We start from the raw sequence: 17,330 nt of genomic DNA, 5'->3' as shown, positions 1-17,330 counted from the left end.
AAAAAAAAAAAAAAAAAAAAAAAAAGACAGATTGCAGGTTCCTGGGCCTAACCTCAAAGGTTCTAGGGTAAGGTCCAAGAATTTGTATTTCTAACATGTTTCCAGGTGATGCTAATGCTGGTCTAGCCACCACATTTTGAGAACCACTGGTCCATGAAACATCTGGACCAATCCCCTACCTCAGGCCATGCCGGCTTATAGGAATCAGGAAAATGAACCACCTCCCTCTGTACTAGTGAATTAGAAAAAGATGCCCCTCTGGATGCAACCACCCCTGGCTTGCTATGCAGTGATTACAGTGAAGCCCCGTGCTTTCGTGTAGTGCACAGAGTATATAGATGCATGCCTGGTCCTATCCCAGCTTCGGTGTACACATACAGGGCTGTGCTCTCCTGCTGGTGCCTACAGGAGAAGCAGAGCAGAAATTGTGGTGAATCCAGACTTCTACAATAGACCTGAAGAAAAAGACAGAAATAGAAAGGTGATTCTGCCTAAAAGGAAAATACATAAAACTACTGTGCTGCTAGGGTATATTCCCCTTATTTTGGTATTTTGGGGTACCTCAGTTCAGTATCTACATATTCATCTCTAAAAGAAAGACCAGAGAAAATGGAGGACACAAAATAATAATTTTTAAAAAATTAACGGAAGAGGGACTTCCCTGGTGGCGCAGTGGTTAAAAACCCGCCTGCCAGCGCAGGGGACATGGGTTCGAGCCCCGGACCGGGAAGATCCCACATGCCACGGTGCAGCTAGGCCCGTGCACCACAACTGAGCCTGTACTCTAGAGCCCGTGAGTCACAACTACCGAGCCCACATGCTGCAACTACTGAAGCCCGCCTGCCTAGAGCCCGTGCTCCACAGCAAGAGAAGCCACTGCAGTGAGAAGCCCGCGCACCACAACAAAGAGTAGCCCCTGCTCACCTGAACTAGAGAAAGCCCGCGTGCAGCAACGAAGACCCAATGCAGCGAAAAAAAAAAAAGAAAAAATTAATGGAAGAAAAGTTTCTAAGCCAGTCAGAGATGGGAGGCATCAGAGGGAAAGGGCTCATAGTACCAAGCAGGATGAATAAATACGGATACATCTTGGTGAAAATTCAGAATTCCATAGGCAATGAGAAAATTATAAAAAGCTTCTAGAGAGAAGAAGTAAATTATTTACAGTAGAATGAGATCCAGATCAGCATTGCAGTTCTTATCAGGAATACTGGATGTTTGATAACCTAGAATTCTGTAGCTGACCTACACGTCAAACATGAGGGTAAAGTGAAACAGTTTTCAGACACGCAAGGACTTAGAAAGTTCATCTCTTAGAAAGTTCATCTGTTAACATCCATTTTAAAATAAAATTACTAGAGAATATGCTTGAGCAAATAAAAAAAAAAAAAAAGAAATCCTAGAAGGGAGAAATCATGAGACCTAAGAAAGAGTGAATCTGTCACAAGAGTGCAGAGAGGAAAAAGCTGGAAGAATCCTAGGATGCAGCAGGCCTACAAAATAGTGATTCCAAAAGAGAAGTCAGATAATTCCATGAAGAATGTCTTCAAGACATAGTTTCTTTTAACAACTGTATAACCTCATTTAAATGGTGGGGATTCAACAGATACAGTTTAAGATTCATAAATCGAGTAATAAGAGTTAAGGTGATAACTACAGGAGTTGAATTCTTGTATCAGAGTATTATTGACAAAGGAAAATTTGCCTTTTTTTTCTTGGGTTTTTGAAGAATTGAATGAAGTATAGGTTTGGTGAAAAAAGTTTCTTTGCATTTTTGTGTGTGGGTACGTATGCGACATTTATTAGAATGACATTGATAAATACAGAGTAGGTACTGTGTAGGTAAATATTGGTTATTAAAAATGAATCTTCAGTCTGGCAGGCAAGTAACATCTAATTTGTTCTTAACTCTAAGCCCCTTCATTTCAATCTCTGATCCCTCTATTTTAATCCTATGTTATGTGCTATGGAAAATACAAAGAAGTACAAAACATAATCCCTTTCCTCAAGGAGGCTGAGGTGTCTAGTTAGGAAAATAAGACATAGCCCATCTAAAAAGATAGCTAACAAAGGCAGTAAGAAAAAATGATACCAAATAAGTGATAAAGACAATAAAAAACCTTCATTATCAAAGGTTTTGTTTAGGAGTTGAACTGGGCCTTGTAGGATGGAAAGGGTTTCATCAGAGAAGGGGGCAGACTGGGGTGGGGGAGGAGCAAGTAGTGTGTCGTGTCTAAGTATCTAGAGTCAAAAAAGTGAGAGTTATAAATACAGGACAAGTAGAGGACCAACCTGCAGTGGAAGAATCATGTTTGGAAGACAGAAACCAGAAAATTGAGTAGGTCAGGGCCATATTTTGGACAATCTTGTACTTTAAAGCTGGATTTTTCCTCTCAGTCAATGGAGAATCTGACACCTTTTAAAATTGGACAGTAAGTGACCAGCATAAAGTGGTGATTTAATAGGTGAATCTGGTTGATCTGTCCTGGATGGGCTGAGGGAAGAAACTAGAAAGCAGACTGAGCGAGGGAGCAACCGCAGTAGTCCCAGTGTTACATGGGAACAGTGGTGATAGTGGTTATTAAAAGCAAGGAATGGATGGACGTCTTAACTGACTAGAATGAGAAACAGTATGTGAGGCATGGCATGGACCTTACATGTTATCTAGTCCAAACCTCTTAGATGAGATGAAGGAGTCAACATAGTTTATACTAGTTTGTAGCAAAGCCCTGACTAGAACTCCGGTCCATCTTTTAATAGAACTTTAAGGTTTATTCATTCAGCAGTGAATTGCAGAGACCTGTTATGTGCCAGGCACTAATAGAGGAGGAGTTCTAGGTATTTTTTTCTTTCTTTCCCATCTGTGTTATCCTTAGTTTTCTGACTGTAGCACAGGAGGTGGCACACATAGCCCACAGGCCAGCCACTCGACTTTGCACATAGTCTTATTGGAGCACAGCCATGCTCGCTCATTTCTGTTGTCTGTGGCTGCTTTTGCACTGTGATGCAGAGATGAGAAGTTGCAGCAGGACTGTGTAGCCTGCAGGCCTAAAATATTTACGTATAACCCTTGAATAAAAGGTTTTCTGATTCCTGATGTACAATATTAACATGCTTCCCCAAATCTTACACATAGATAAGTGTCATAACCTTCCATATCTCTTCTATACTGTTTCCCATCCCGTTCCTTTTATTATTATTATTATTATTATTGGTTTCTTGTGTTTCTTGTTGTAAAACAAGCAGATATATGTATGCTTTCTTATTTGGCCTTTTTCTTACAAAAAAGGTAGCATACTATATGTACTCTTTTACACTTTACTTTTTTCATTTAACAACACTTTCTGGAAATTACTCCTCCATATCAATTCATAGAGCTCTTTTTAATTCCTTATTAAAGCTGCATAGTACTACACTGTGTACATGTGCAGTAATTTATTCAACCAATTTTCTATGCCTGGACATCTAGGGAGTTTCCAGTGTTTTACAGTTTCAAATAGTGCTGCACCTTGTACATATGTATTTTTATATTATTGAAAGTGCATCTTCAGGGTAAATACCTAGAAGTGGGAATGCTGGGTCAAAGGGTAAGAGTGTGTGTGTGTGTGGTGTGTGTGTGGGTAAATACCTAGAAGTGGGAATGCTGGGTCAAAGGGTAAGAGTGTGTGTGTGTGTGTGTGTGTGTGTGTGTCTGTGTGTGTGTGTGTCTGTGTGTGTTAGGTATTGCCAGATTCCCATCCATTAAAGTTGTACCATTTTGTTTCCCACCAGCAGTATATGAATGTATCAGTTTCTCCACAAGGGCTTCTCACTTAATTTTGCCAAGTAACAACATTAAAATATTCTTCCCATCCGTCATCTCCATCGTTTCAAAAAGAAAGTCCATTTTAATAAGGGGGAAAGGATATAATCAAAATAAAGGATAAGAGAATCTCTTTAAATTTCAGTTGAATAAATATAGCTCTTATTGTGATTGTTTTTTTCTTTTTGCTGAAGACAGATGCATCTCTACCTTATAATCAGAGGGATGGGATTTTTTGAAATGCAAATGTAATCATGTCTCTCCTTCTACTTGAAATCCTTCAGGGCTTCCCACATCTCCTCAGATCTTAACATGGCTATATCATGGCCTATGTAAGATCTCAGCCCTAGATCTTCAGTCACTTTGGATTTGGTTTAATCCTTTCAATATACCGTGTTCTCTCCAGCAGGGCCTTTGCATGTGCTACTCCCCTTACCACCATTAAAGGAGGAGACAAGTCAGAAAAACCAGATTCTTACCTGGCTCTACCTTAACTTGTATGTGACCTTATGAAGTTACTTAGCCTTTTAGTTCTTCAGTTTCTTCTACCTAAGGTGAAGTAGTTGTATCAGATGACCTCCAGACTCTTTTCGGTTTTAAATTATGCATTTACCAGAATTCATTTTGATAGGAAGATGATGGAACTCAGCACATTCACCCTATGGCTAATAACTATAACTTCGCTGTAAAAACACATATTTGTTTCTCATTCTTTTTTTTTGGTAGATATTCCTATTTTTATTTAGGTAAAATTGGTATATAATATTATATAAATTTCACATGTACAGCATTGTAATTTGACGGCTGGATACACTACAAAAAGATCATCACCAAAAATCTAGTGACCATTGATCACCATACAGTAAATCCCCTTCACCCAATTCACCCACCCCTTAGCCCTTTCTCTCTAGTAATCACCAATCTGTTCTCTGTATCTATAAGTCTGTTTTTGTTTTGTTTGTTCATTTGTTTTGTTTTCTTAGATTCCACATGAGTAAAATCATTTGGTATTTATCTTTCTCCATCTGACTTATTTCACTTGGCATAATACCTCCTAGATCCATCCATGTTGTCGCAAATGGCAAGACTTTTTTTTTTTTAATGGCTAAGTACCATTTATTCAAACAAATATATAACAAATTCTTTATCCATTAATCCATTGATGGGCTTTTAGGTGGTTTCCATATCTTGGCTATTGTAAATAATGGTACAGTGACCATAGAGGTGTATGTATCTTTTCAAACGAGTGTTTTTATATTCTTCAGATAAATACTCACAAGGGGAACAGCTAGATCATATAGTAGTTCTATTCTTGATTTTTGAGGAATCTCCATACTGTTTTCCATAGTTGCTACACCAATTTACATTTCCACCAGCACTGTAGGAGGGTTCCCTTTTCTTCACATCCTCGTCAACACGGTTTGAGAATAGTCATTCTGACAGGTGTGAAGTGATATTGTGGTTTTCATTTTCATTTCCCTAATAATTAGTGATGTTGAACATCTTTTCATGTTTCTGTTGGCCATAAATATTTATTTAACTTTAATTATTTTCAAAAGGTATCTGATTGGTTGAATCTATCTGAGTAAAGCAAGTTTTGAGTTTGAAAACTGATTATTAAATTCATGAATTATCTCTACTTCTGCAGTCCTGTATCTTGAATTCTGTTTTGGCCACTGCTTCTAGCACTGATGATTTTGTACCCTTTTAAGGAGTTACTGGAATAAATCTTTTTTTTTTTAATTTGTTTATTTATTTATTTTTGTCTGTCTTGGGTCTTTGTTGTTGCGTGCAGGCTTTCTCTAGTTGCGGTGAGTGGGGGCTACTCTTCGTTGTGCTGCATGGGCTTCTCATTGCAGTGGCTTCTCTTGTTGCAGAGCACGGGCTCTAGGCGCATGGGCTTCAGTATTTGTGGCTCACGGTCTCAGTAGTTGTGGCTCACGGGCTCTAGAGTGCAGGCTCAGTAGTTGTGGCGCACGGGTTAGTTGCTCCGTGGCATGTGGGATCTTCCTGGACCAGGGCTCGAACCTGTGTCCCCTGCATTGGCAGGTGGATTCTTAACCACTGCGCCACCGGGGAAGTCCCTGGAATAAATCTTTTTGAGAGATGGAGGAAGGGGAAAGGCTTGCTAAAAAAGTGCCTGGAGTTAATTTCATACTCTTTAATTATCCCTGTCTGTAGCCCTGTTTAATTGATATTCTTTGTACTTTTATAAAATTGACTGTCAAAAAATGGGTAGCAGACATCAAGAAAAAAAGATGAAGAAAGAGATAAAATAGAAATTTGAGAATTAGTGATTTTTAGGACAGTGTATATGTTGATCTCTGGAAAATGCTGCTGTTTAAGAAATATTGTTGATCATTAAATAATCTGGTTGATTTAAATATGTTCTGTGTCCTTAAATTTGTCCATTTGTTCTTTTTAATTTGGAATTTATTTCTTAGAAGTCATGTTATAAATGGATGATTTGGTTTTCAGGATAGCTCAAAAGAGCTTTCTGAAAACAATTTCCCTTGGGATTACCTTAAGATTCATCCACTAGGAAACACTATTTATAAAATCTTATATATAAAAGTTCATTCACAACTGAGAGAACCCAGGTCACATTTTCCCTCATTTGTGACATCTGCGGTTGGATTTGACATGCAGGCATTAAAAAGTCTGGGTGTTGGGAGATAGTTAAGATTCTGCAAGGCGATAGTAACTTAATACAGGTACCTCGTTTATCAGAGGTCCAAAATTGCAGTTGCTTCAGATTCTTGCTAGCTGCATACCAGTCATAAATTAAATGTTTCTCAATTGGGTATATGAAATTTGCTGATGTTCAATTTTCTGTTTTATGTTCCTCAAATGAGTGACTGATTCTTTAAATACCAATTCTATAATTAAGATTTATACCTCAAATTTACTTTCGGTATTTCGAATTTAGAATATGAAGACAAAACTCCTTGATAAAGTAGTGTCTTAAGTTCCTTTTAATGTATGGATATAATACATATATTTTCATACATTGTTTTGGTAAACTAGCTACTTGGTTGATATTTTCTTAGAAAAGATCATTTCTAAGTTCAGAACCAATCATTAGGATGCTGGAAAGCTGTTTTCCACACCTCGAAACTTTTTTCGTCTTACTTCTTTTCCTTTGAGGGAAGTTAATATGGAAAGGAAGATTAGATAAATCATCTACTCTTTTATAAAGATGTTAAAAACAGTGGGCACAGTGTCTGCGGGGGGGGGGTTGTACTGTCACTCTAAGGAAACAAAAAGTGAATTCTCAGAGTTCCATAAATACAGGTTTTCTGGGTAAAGGGGAAAGAGAAAACCTTCTAAATGTATAATTTACTTTAAAGTGCAGTGCTAACAGAGGAAAATAACTTTAGTACCCTTTCTGTCCCTGTAGTTAAGATTTACCCAGGATTTGAAGTTCTGGATGAGAAAACTAATATTTATCTGTTATGTATTACCTTGTGAAGAATCTTATAAAACTTTTGACTCATCTCCCTGTTGACAAGCGGGCAACAAAAATTTCTCCAGTGAGCACAGTAACAACTACCTGATGACTCTTTTGCTTGTATTTTAAAATAGCATCCATGCTTTGAGATCTTGCTTACAGATATTTAAGCCGAGGAAAGTTCTGAGAAATCTGTTACAAACTCACTGCCCCTTTCTTCCATATCCTTAAGTTGTTAGTTGCTTTCCAACTCAAAAATATATGTTTAGAGTGCTTAATGTATTTGTTTTTTCTGAAGAATATCAAATAAAGGCACTTCAGCATCAATTGAAGAAAACATGTTTACAACATATATACTTCTCTTGGGATATAAAGAACTGTGCTTAATTTCTTCACTAGTTTTTTTTTTTTCAGGATTTATTTTGCTTTAGGTTTATCTAAAGGAAGTTATAGCTCTCTAAAGAAAATCCCCCACTGTTATTTTTTTGAAAACAGGTTTGCTTATTTAGTTTACTACTTACTATAATTTATTTGAAGTCATTGCAGCTCAAATCCAGAGAACAGCAAAAATCAAATTTAAATCTTTAAAACAAAGAGTGTTTGTCCAAAGTTGTATTCAGGACTTGAAAGATTGAAAATGTAAAAATCAGATACGTTGAATGCTAAATTTAATTATATGTCTTTCTTCTCAAGTAAAAAGAATATTTTTTTTAGCTAACTTTGGAAAACTGCTTGAATTTGAAAAAAAAAGATGTGTTGGAAAATGAAAAAGTTTCAGTGTAATTGGTGCTTTATATCTAAATTATAGCTCAAAGCAATACCTTTTTTATGTTTAGTGAAATGAAAATCTAATTTTACTTAGTTATTTGGCCCTGCAGTTTCGCTGCTTTTTATGGAAGGAACTATGTCCTTACTTCATAAATTATTTTGACATACAGTAACATTTTGCCTACTTGAAATAATATATTCAGCTATTCAGTGGCTTCAGTGGTCAAAAGATATATATTGATCACTTTCTAAGTGCCAAGTATTATAGCTCACTATCTAGGTTGCTTCTCTGATCTAAAATACTTAATATACAGGTTATTTATTGTGACATAAATATACCTTTAAAATGTACCTGTAGTAGTATTTTCTTTTAATTTACTTAGCAAAATAACATTTTGTTAGTTTCCTCCTTCTCAGTTTTTGTGGCATATATCACTTTTAAATTGACTGCTGTTAAATGCAGAAAATGGATCAAAAGAGTAATTTTAAAACGTACTATACTGTGTGGATAGCATCTGCTTTTTACGAATTGCATACAGAGACAAAATCCTAAATATTATCTCTGAGTGTGACTGCTTGAGAGCCTCAAATAGTGTCAGTATGTCATTCTACAGAACACTACATTCTTTACTGTTTTTTGAAAAATGCTGTAAAAACGCTTACTGAATATTTCAAATTACTCTTTCTCATTTATGTTGTTATAGTTTAAGAAACATGATTAGTAGTTTCAATTCAGATTGAAATCAAAATTAGATATATACTGAATAAAAGTATTAAACACTTAAATGAAACTTTTAATATTTGTTAATTATCCAGTATAAAATTACTAAGACATTCAAAGACCATACAGATGGTCACCACATGACTTACATCATAGTTACTTTTAGAGTTTGAACAACTTTAGGGATTTTTTTTTTTAATGAAGAGGAAGGTATAAATCAAAATGGCTCAGAAAAATAAAATGGAGTATATACAAGAGTAGAATACATTTTAATACTTAACACATCGAATACATTTTTTTAAGACGAAAAACTTTAAAATGTCCACATGTTTATTTTCTTTCAGAGGTGGAAAAATAGTTGTCCAAGAAAACACTTTTCACAGTTGAAGGAACTTGGAGGTTCTGTCCCAGTGAAGTCCCGGTGGTTTTATTTAAGGCAGCTTATATTGTAGATTCGTTGTCAAATATCTTATTTTTTAAGGTCTGTAGGTTATGTTGAATAAAGTTCTCTGTGCCTTGAACTTCAGAGAATCTGGAGTCGCTTCTCCTGGTGGACCAGTTTTTCATTTTTATTGAATTCTGAATCGTGTCTGACGTGAAGTAGTAAACTATAGGGTCAAAGCAACAGTTTAAAACAGCAATGCAGAGAGTGATTGGGTACATGGTCCTTACCGCTGTTGCTGCTGAGCAATTAACAAATGTCTGTGTTCTCATAAGAGAATATAAGATAAGGTTGATGTTGTAAGGCACGAAACAGAAACAGAATATGACCAAATGTACAAAAATCATTCTTAAAACCTTAGTTTTGTTTATTTTGCTTCTACTTAACGTAAGAGGTTTATTTAAAGTTCTTAGCACCATACTAGAACAAGTTACGTTTAAAATTAGAGGAATAAAAAATCCCACTATTTCGATGAAAATTACAATCCTTGAGAGATATGTTTTCCATGTGGCTTCTGGGAAATTTTCAAAGCAGGCTTCTGAGGTATTGTTACCCTGAGAGTGGGTAGACTGAAAAAAAACTGCTGGTGCACTTCCTCCCATCACAGTTAACCATACAGCAATGCAAACGATTTTTGCATTTCGTTTGGTTCTTAGCGTCTTTGACTTAAATGGGTAGACGATTGCCAGAAATCGGTCGGCACTAATACAGGTTAAGAACAGAATGCTTCCGTACATGTTGGTATAAAACAGCATCACTGAAATTTTACAAAGTAAATCTCCAAATGGCCAATTCCGTGTTGCAAAGTAAAATATCCTGAAGGGTAAAGTAAAAACGAAAAGCAAGTCTGACATTGCCAAGTTAATCATATATGTTGTTGTTTCATTTCGCACTTTGAGAGCGCAGATGAAAATGTATATGGCAACACAGTTGGATATTAACCCAAGCACAAACACCATGCTAAACATGCACCCGTACAAAGTGTACTTAAAGGAATCATCATAGACGCAGTGGGAGCTGTTATTGCTTACCATTATAAAGGCACGTCCAGTTTACAGTGTTGAAGTCCTTTGGTCAGCTGCAGTCTCCTTTGGTATTCAGATTGTGTCCCCTTTATAACCTCCAATGTATTTGCAAATCCTTTGGATCTTTGCGTGATTTTATAAATATTTCTTTTTCCTCCAAAAGAGACATGAAATTTGTTGCTGTAAGGTTTCCACTTGGTTTTTCAATAAGAAAATATTTTCATTTTCAAATCTCCAGAAAATCCGTGATTCCAGGGCTACGATTTAAAAACGCAGTCAGTGAAGCCAATCCATTGGATTATAAATTTTAAATAAAAGCTGTGTTCTGAGATGGAAGAAAACTATGCGTCTGGTAAACTTCTGTTTCAGTTGTTAAGATGAATATTCCAAAATGAAAGTTTCTTTATGCTCCAGAATGTTTAAGCTAAAGTTAGCAATCTTATTTTGCTTTTCAACGCAAAGTTTCAGAGACTTAAACATTCCCAGTTCGGTCTCATTTACTTCTTGCTCCTTCTAAATGAAGTTTTCCTCTTCCGTATTCCTGCAGTGGATCCCAGATGGTGGTAAGCAAAGGAGTCCTTCAAAGGTTCCGAAATAAATTCCTAAGCGTGTTAGCTCTTGCTGAATCGAGGCCTTTTCCTCGGTTGCCAGCTGTATTGTGAGATGGGCTTTCTCTGAAGAGAAAAAGAAAGTCGTGCTAGATTTGTAATATGACATCACAGGAAGAAGAGGCTGGACTTGGACAAAGAAAGGTTTCAGCCCAGTTTGTTTGCAGTTCCTTTAATCTGATAACGTGTCTGCTGGGAATTACACCTAGGAGGCTTGCAAAGGGCCACTGACTGTTTAGCTGAGTAGTCTGCCCATTACCTCTTTTTATGCAGAAATGCCTCTGGAATGTTGGCCACCTCTCAGGGAGTTTTCTTTCTTTTCTTTTTTTTGCTTCTTTTTATTCTTTCTTTCTTTTTGGTAGTAGTAATTGAGAGAGGACAAAAATCAGTATGTGATTTCTTTTGTGTTTGGGATATGACTTTTTTTGGAACTAAAATGTGTATGTGTATTTATAAACTGAAATTGTTAGTGATATCTTAATATGACATTTTAAAAATCTGTTTATTGACTGTAAAAGAAATTGAATCATTAGTTATAAAAAGGATTTGAGTTGAGAGACCAAGTTTTGCCACTCTTAGCTTCTGTTTTCCATAATTGCTCCTCAAGATTTAATTTAATTCCCATGATTGTGAGTGGCTCCAATCCTGGATCTCTTTACTTTTTGATAAACAATTTTCTCACATTCTTACCTCTTTCCTATAAAATTAAATTAATATTTTATAGCACTTCCAATTTTATAAATCACTTCCACCAAAGAATAAATTTTATTTTATTTTTTATAAATTTATTTATTTTTGGCTGTGTTGGGTCTTCATTGCTGTGTGCAGGCTTTCTCTAGTTGCAGCGAGCGGGGGGCTACTCTTCATGGTGCGCGTGCTTCTCATTGCGGTGGCTTCTCTTGTTGCAGGGCACGGGCTCTAGGCGCACGGGCTTCAGTAGTTGCAGCATGCGGGCTCAGTAGTTGTGGCGCACGGGCTCAGTAGTTGTGGCTCACGGGCTCTAGAGCACAGACTCAGTGGTTGTGGTGCATGGGCTTAGTTGCTCTGTGGCATGTGGGATCTTCCCGGACCAAGGCTCAAACCCATGTCTCCTGCATTGGCAGGCGGATCAAAGAATAAATTTTAAAATGTTTATGTTTGGTGTGGTATTAATCTTACAGAACAAAATTGTGTCTTTTTAAACAAAAAATGTTTCCCCTAAATTCATTGAAATAAATTTTGGAAAATAAAAGTTATACTACTTGGCTAAGTTTTAGGTTTGGAATTTTAATTCCCTCCAGCCCTCCCTTTACCCCTCTTAATATGACATTAACTATTGGGTCAGATTTTGTTTTCATTTAAAAGTTCATGTGAGTGGTTTCTCTCTATATATTTAAAGTATACTCATTTTTTAAAGCCCAAAGAAATCAGAAGAAAGTATGTGTGGGAAAGGCGTAGTTGAATGTAGATGTTATTTCCTCAGGGATTGAGGATATCACAACCTGTGGACACATACATGTTTCTTTTATTTTAAATTACCATTTTTCAGAAAAGGCTATATCCAGTTGTGGTTTACTGTTATTATTTTTTAGTTTGGTTTCATTTGGGCTGAAGCCCTTCCTTTCGGGTATCAATTAAGGAAATTTGAGAAATTTAAGAGCAATTTATTTTTCTTTCATAAATTACTTAGCTAATTTAAAACTAATATTTTTCAGTAATGTGTTTTGTGCTGATTTTGTACCTTTTTAATTTGGGCTTCACTCTCATGCTTAGCAACTTTTGTTGTTTGTTGATGAATCCCCCCTGAATTATAATCTATTTTTGTTGCTTTGACTAGGAAATTTACCTATAATCAAGTGACACAAAAAAATATGAGTATTACTTACAACCAAACCTTAAAGGGCTGAATTTCTTTGTATCACGTTGGTATGGAAAAGAGGTAGTGTGTGTTCATATAAGAAGACAGGTGGAAACCTTGAGTGAACAGTAATGAAGAGAGTAGTTAATGAGCTTATGTTCTCACTGGAGAAAAATTTGTTATAGTTTCTTGGTAATCGACTTTCAGATTGATAATCTCTTCTCTAGTCATCATTAAATAATGACATTTAAGCAGTTATATGCCCTGACTTTGTTTACTTTCACCTTCATTTTGAATATGGCATATTGTCCCATAAAATGCACTGATTCTACATTGGAATATTCTTCCACATGTTGATGTCATTCACTTGACTTAATACTCACTTAACTGTTCATTTGTAGTTTTTTCATGTTTGAGTTACTGGTGCTTAAAAATAGATAGATCACTCTTCGTTGAATTAAACTTTTTGTTATTATCAGTATATTAGTATATGTTTGTATTTCCAGTTTTACACAATGCTTGATCCTTGGTGGATACTCACATGTTTGCTGAGGCATGATTTATACTGATAAACTGGAATTTTATTGAGAGTTGTTTCTACTGAGGAAGAGCAATAGCAGAAGGGCTATCTGTTTTAACAGGAAGAAGATGATTGAATGCTAGATTTTTCAAGACATTTAATTTGACTTCTAATTAAGGAGCCAAAGTGAAATTAGATACCTTTAAAATTCCTTAGGTTAAGATTTGAAAACCGTAGAGTAACTGCTTACAAAAGGGAGTTAAATGAATCCAAGGACTCGAGGATATTTAATAGTTGCTTTTGTATGTGATAGAGACCAAACCAGTTTAGGGTGAGATTTGTATACTTCTAAAAGTTAAGTCTAGGAATCAGTTGGTTTCTTGAATGAGTTTTTTTAGGGGGTGAAATAACTACAGCTGATTTGAAATTTAATGAATCTCATTATATAACTCATCACTTTACAGATTTTTATTACATCCAGAAGCCAGGTCAATAACCAGCTAGCCTATAAAGTACATGTTTTATTCATCACTATAGTAATGGTATAGTTGTGTTTTAGTTGTGTAACTAATTTTTTTGATATCAGTTTGAGAGAGAGTATTCTGTTAACTATTATAAGTTTAAGGATATGAGTAACTTCTGAGTTCTTATCTAAATTTCTGCTACAACTGTGGCTTTGAGAAGGCAAGAAATCTGACTTTTTCATGCCTGATTGAAAATAGGCTTTGGTCTGTCGTACAGAGTGAAGTAAATCAGAAAGAGAAAAACATACTGTATGCTAACACATATATATGGAATCTAAAAAAAAAAAAAAAAAAAGGGGTCATGAAGAACCTAGGGGCAGGACAGGAATAAAGATGCAAACGTAGAGAATGGACTTGAGGACACGGGGAGGAAGAAGGGTAAGCTGGGACAAAGTGAGAGAGTGGCATGGACATATATACACTACCAAACATAAAATAGATAGCTAGTGGGAAGCAGCCGCATAGCACAGGGAGATAGCACAGGGAGATCAGCTCGGTGCTTTGTGACCACCTAGAGGGGTGGGATAGGGAGGGTGGGAGGGAGGGAGACGCAAGAGGGAAGAGATATGGGGATATATGTATATGTATAGCTGATTCACTTGGATATAAAGCAGCAACTAGCACCATTGTAAAACAATTATACTCCAATAAAGATGTTAAAAAATAAAATAAAACATGGGCAAGTTTTCATCAAATAAAGCAAAACAAAACAAAATAGGCTTTGTTGAACACCCGTTATAAACAAATAATGTGTAAAGTGGGCTCCTCAGCCATTCTTCCTTTCTATTCTTTCTCATATTGGTTATTTCTAGCCTTGATAGTAATACCAGTTTTATCTTGTCCCTTTTTTATTCTCTCTGCTATCTTTTTAGACTAACCCTGTCACTCTTATCTATATAGTTGTTATGGTGTCTTATCTTGTCTTACTTCTAGTCCTACCAGTCTCCCCTGCCAGACAGACACAGATCAAGTCATGAATGAATCAACTGTTTATTGATTTATACCTTTCTTGCTTCCAAAAAGGATTTAAAGCAGATTATAATTTTAAAACTGATGGAACTAAATATTTAAGATTTTTATTTTATAGAAATTATACCTACATTTAAGAAGTTTAAAAAGAAAGTCAGTGTGGAACAGTTAAAGTTTTTAAATGTGAGAAATGTGAGGAAAATTATTCTAAATATTAGTCATATCCATTATCCTAAAAATTATTCATTTTGAATGTAATAAATGTTTGCAAAAAGCAATAAATAAAAATCTTAAAACAAATTCACTAACACATTAGTAAAAGAATAAAAGCCAGTACAACATGGGAAAGAGAAGGGTGGGAGGAGCAGTGTGAGAAGGGCAGAAAAATCTAGGCTAAGAGGAACTGCTGCATTTGACACAAGCCAGAAAAGGAAAATATAGTAGATTATGTAGTTTTCATTTAATGAAAGAAAATGTTCCAGGGTGTCAAGGAAAAAACTTTGCTTTATCTCAGAAATATATTGTGAATCTTTACACATGAACTGCAGCAGATTGTGTTCTAATGGTAGAACGTGTGCCATTTCTTGTTGGCCCTCAATTTAGGAAAAGCACCCAATGTCAAATTGTGGTTCTGGGAGAATGTATTATTTGTTGGAAGATTAAGATAGTCCAAATATGTGTGGTAGTTTGGTTTATGCTGAAGCAAATTTGACAGTATAGTGCAAAGGATCTCACCTGTTGACCTTAAAATCGCTGAAACCCCTGTTGTATACATTCTCCTGGGGACAGGTCTTGTGGCTTTGATTAGATTCTCAAACAAGATTATGACTAAGAACAGGTAAGAAACCACAGTCTAAAGAAATGAAGGATTAGCAAATCCTGTAGGCTATTCCACTGAAGTATCTGGAAATCTGAAATATTTTGAAAGTTTTTTTCTATGGATAGCCTAAAAGGAATCTTAAACTATTAGTTGCTAATGCAGATTCTTTATAAATGAAGTTAAGATGTGTGTATGTAGGCAATTAAATGTTAATCTGTGTATTTATTTATTTATTTATTTATTTATTTGGGTTATTCTGTCCTTTCTTTTTACTTTTTCTTTTTAATTTATTTATTTATATTTGGCTGCGTTGTGTCTTTGTTGCTATGCGTGGTCTTTCTCTAGTTGCGGCGAGTGGGGGCTACTCTTCGTTGCAGTGCGTGGGCTTCTCATTGCAGTGGCTTCTCTGGTTGTGGAGCATGGCCTCTAGGCGCACGGGCTTCAGTAGTTGTGGCATGCAGGCTCAGTAGTTGTGGCTCACGGGCTCTAGAGCACAGGCTCAGTAGTTGTGGCGCACGGGCTTAGATCCTCCGTAGCATGTGGGATCTTCCCAGACCAGGGCTTGAACCCGTGTCCCCTGCATTGGCAGACAGATTCTTAACCACTGCGCCACCAGGGAAGTCCTCTATTTTTATTTTAAATAGGAAAGTAAGAAAGTGTTGTGTTAAGAGCAGAAGCAGAGAATCAGAGAAGCTTAATATGCATTCACTTGACCTTTCTAGGATTTTAGCTTCTTGGCTGTACAGTGAGGGAGTTGGACTGTTCAAAGGTGCTTTCCTGTTTGTATATCTGATTCCAGTTCTTTGAATGCTTAAGCTTTTAGATTGGTTTTTTTCACTCTTAGGTATAACAATCAAGAAGTCACTTTTCATTCTTTATGTTTAAGGATTTCTAATTTTGAAACTAGTTTGTATAGGTACAAGAATTATTATTTGCTTAAGCCAGGAGTCTCATTGTATGAGAAGAACTTTGTTAATATTTTATCATGTTGTCAAGATTAAACATTAAAAAAAAAGCCCTTCCTTTATATTTCTATAGCATTCTTCTCTAAAAGACCTTTCTTTTCCAAAACACAAACAAGATACTATGTTCTTTTACTATAAAATTGATCAAAGAGGAATTGTTCAAGACTTTAAAGTATTCTCTCATTAAAAGTTTTGATGGCCGTAATTGGAGTTGTACCTAAAATAACATTGAGAATATGAAATACGTATAAAAATTGGATGAGAAAGTATGTGAAGTAAATATGTTCAAGTTTTAAAGAAAGTGTGGAACAGTGAAATTTTTAAATGTAAGAAAAATATTCTAAATTTATTTTATTCATTTTGAATGCAGCAAATGTTTGCCTTGATGAGAAGAGTTTCTTCAGGGCCTTTTTCCATCTCAAATTTATACCTATGAAAATAGTTTTCTCGTTTTGGATTTTTCTGAAGCCTGTTAATGATAAATTTTCTATTTAGATTTAGAAACAAAACTTTCTCAGCTTGAGAAAATATTTATAATTTATCTTGATAGAATATGTTTATTTTATATAAAAAGATCTTTTAGCCTAACGGGAAAATTTATTAAATTCTAGACAAACTTAGTATTACTATATTGATACCATTTGAAAATGATTTACCTTTCTGTCATTACTGCAAACACTTAACACTTTATGTTACTCTTTACTGGAGCATGAGTCATCTGCCCAAGTTCAAAGCGTTGAATCAGCTTGTAGTGTTGGGTAGGAGTAGAAGAAAGATTTAAAAGGTAATGGATAATGGTTTATAGCAAAGTAAAAGTGTATGGGAATGATGATTGTAGCAGGTTCAAGCAAAGAGATAAAGGAAATTAAAAGAAGCAGGAA

The 17,330-nt window shown here is 35.6% G+C and overlaps 2 protein-coding genes across 3 annotated transcripts in view; one reads left to right on the top strand and one right to left on the bottom strand.

The window, feature by feature from the left end:
- Positions 1-17,330, top strand: part of RB1 (RB transcriptional corepressor 1) — a 134,239-nt gene that overhangs the window by 83,397 nt on the left and 33,512 nt on the right. The window lies entirely within an intron of this gene.
- Positions 8,889-10,742, bottom strand: LPAR6 (lysophosphatidic acid receptor 6). The gene has a single exon (XM_007466436.1). It carries the CDS (start codon positions 10,213-10,215, stop codon positions 9,181-9,183), a length of 1,035 nt encoding a protein of 344 aa, XP_007466498.1. The 5' UTR covers positions 10,216-10,742; the 3' UTR covers positions 8,889-9,180.

Source organism: Lipotes vexillifer, unplaced genomic scaffold, assembly GCF_000442215.2.
Source record: "Lipotes vexillifer unplaced genomic scaffold, Lipotes_vexillifer_v1.1 scaffold384, whole genome shotgun sequence".
NCBI lineage: Eukaryota > Metazoa > Chordata > Mammalia > Artiodactyla > Lipotidae > Lipotes > Lipotes vexillifer.
The sequence above is the reverse complement of the archived record's forward strand: the minus strand, read 5'-3'. Positions and strand labels throughout refer to the sequence as shown.

Coding starts and splice junctions, on each gene's coding strand:
- LPAR6 (XM_007466436.1), bottom strand. CDS start 10,215: ATGGTAAGCAATAACAGCTCCCACTGCGTCTATGATGATTCCTTTAAG.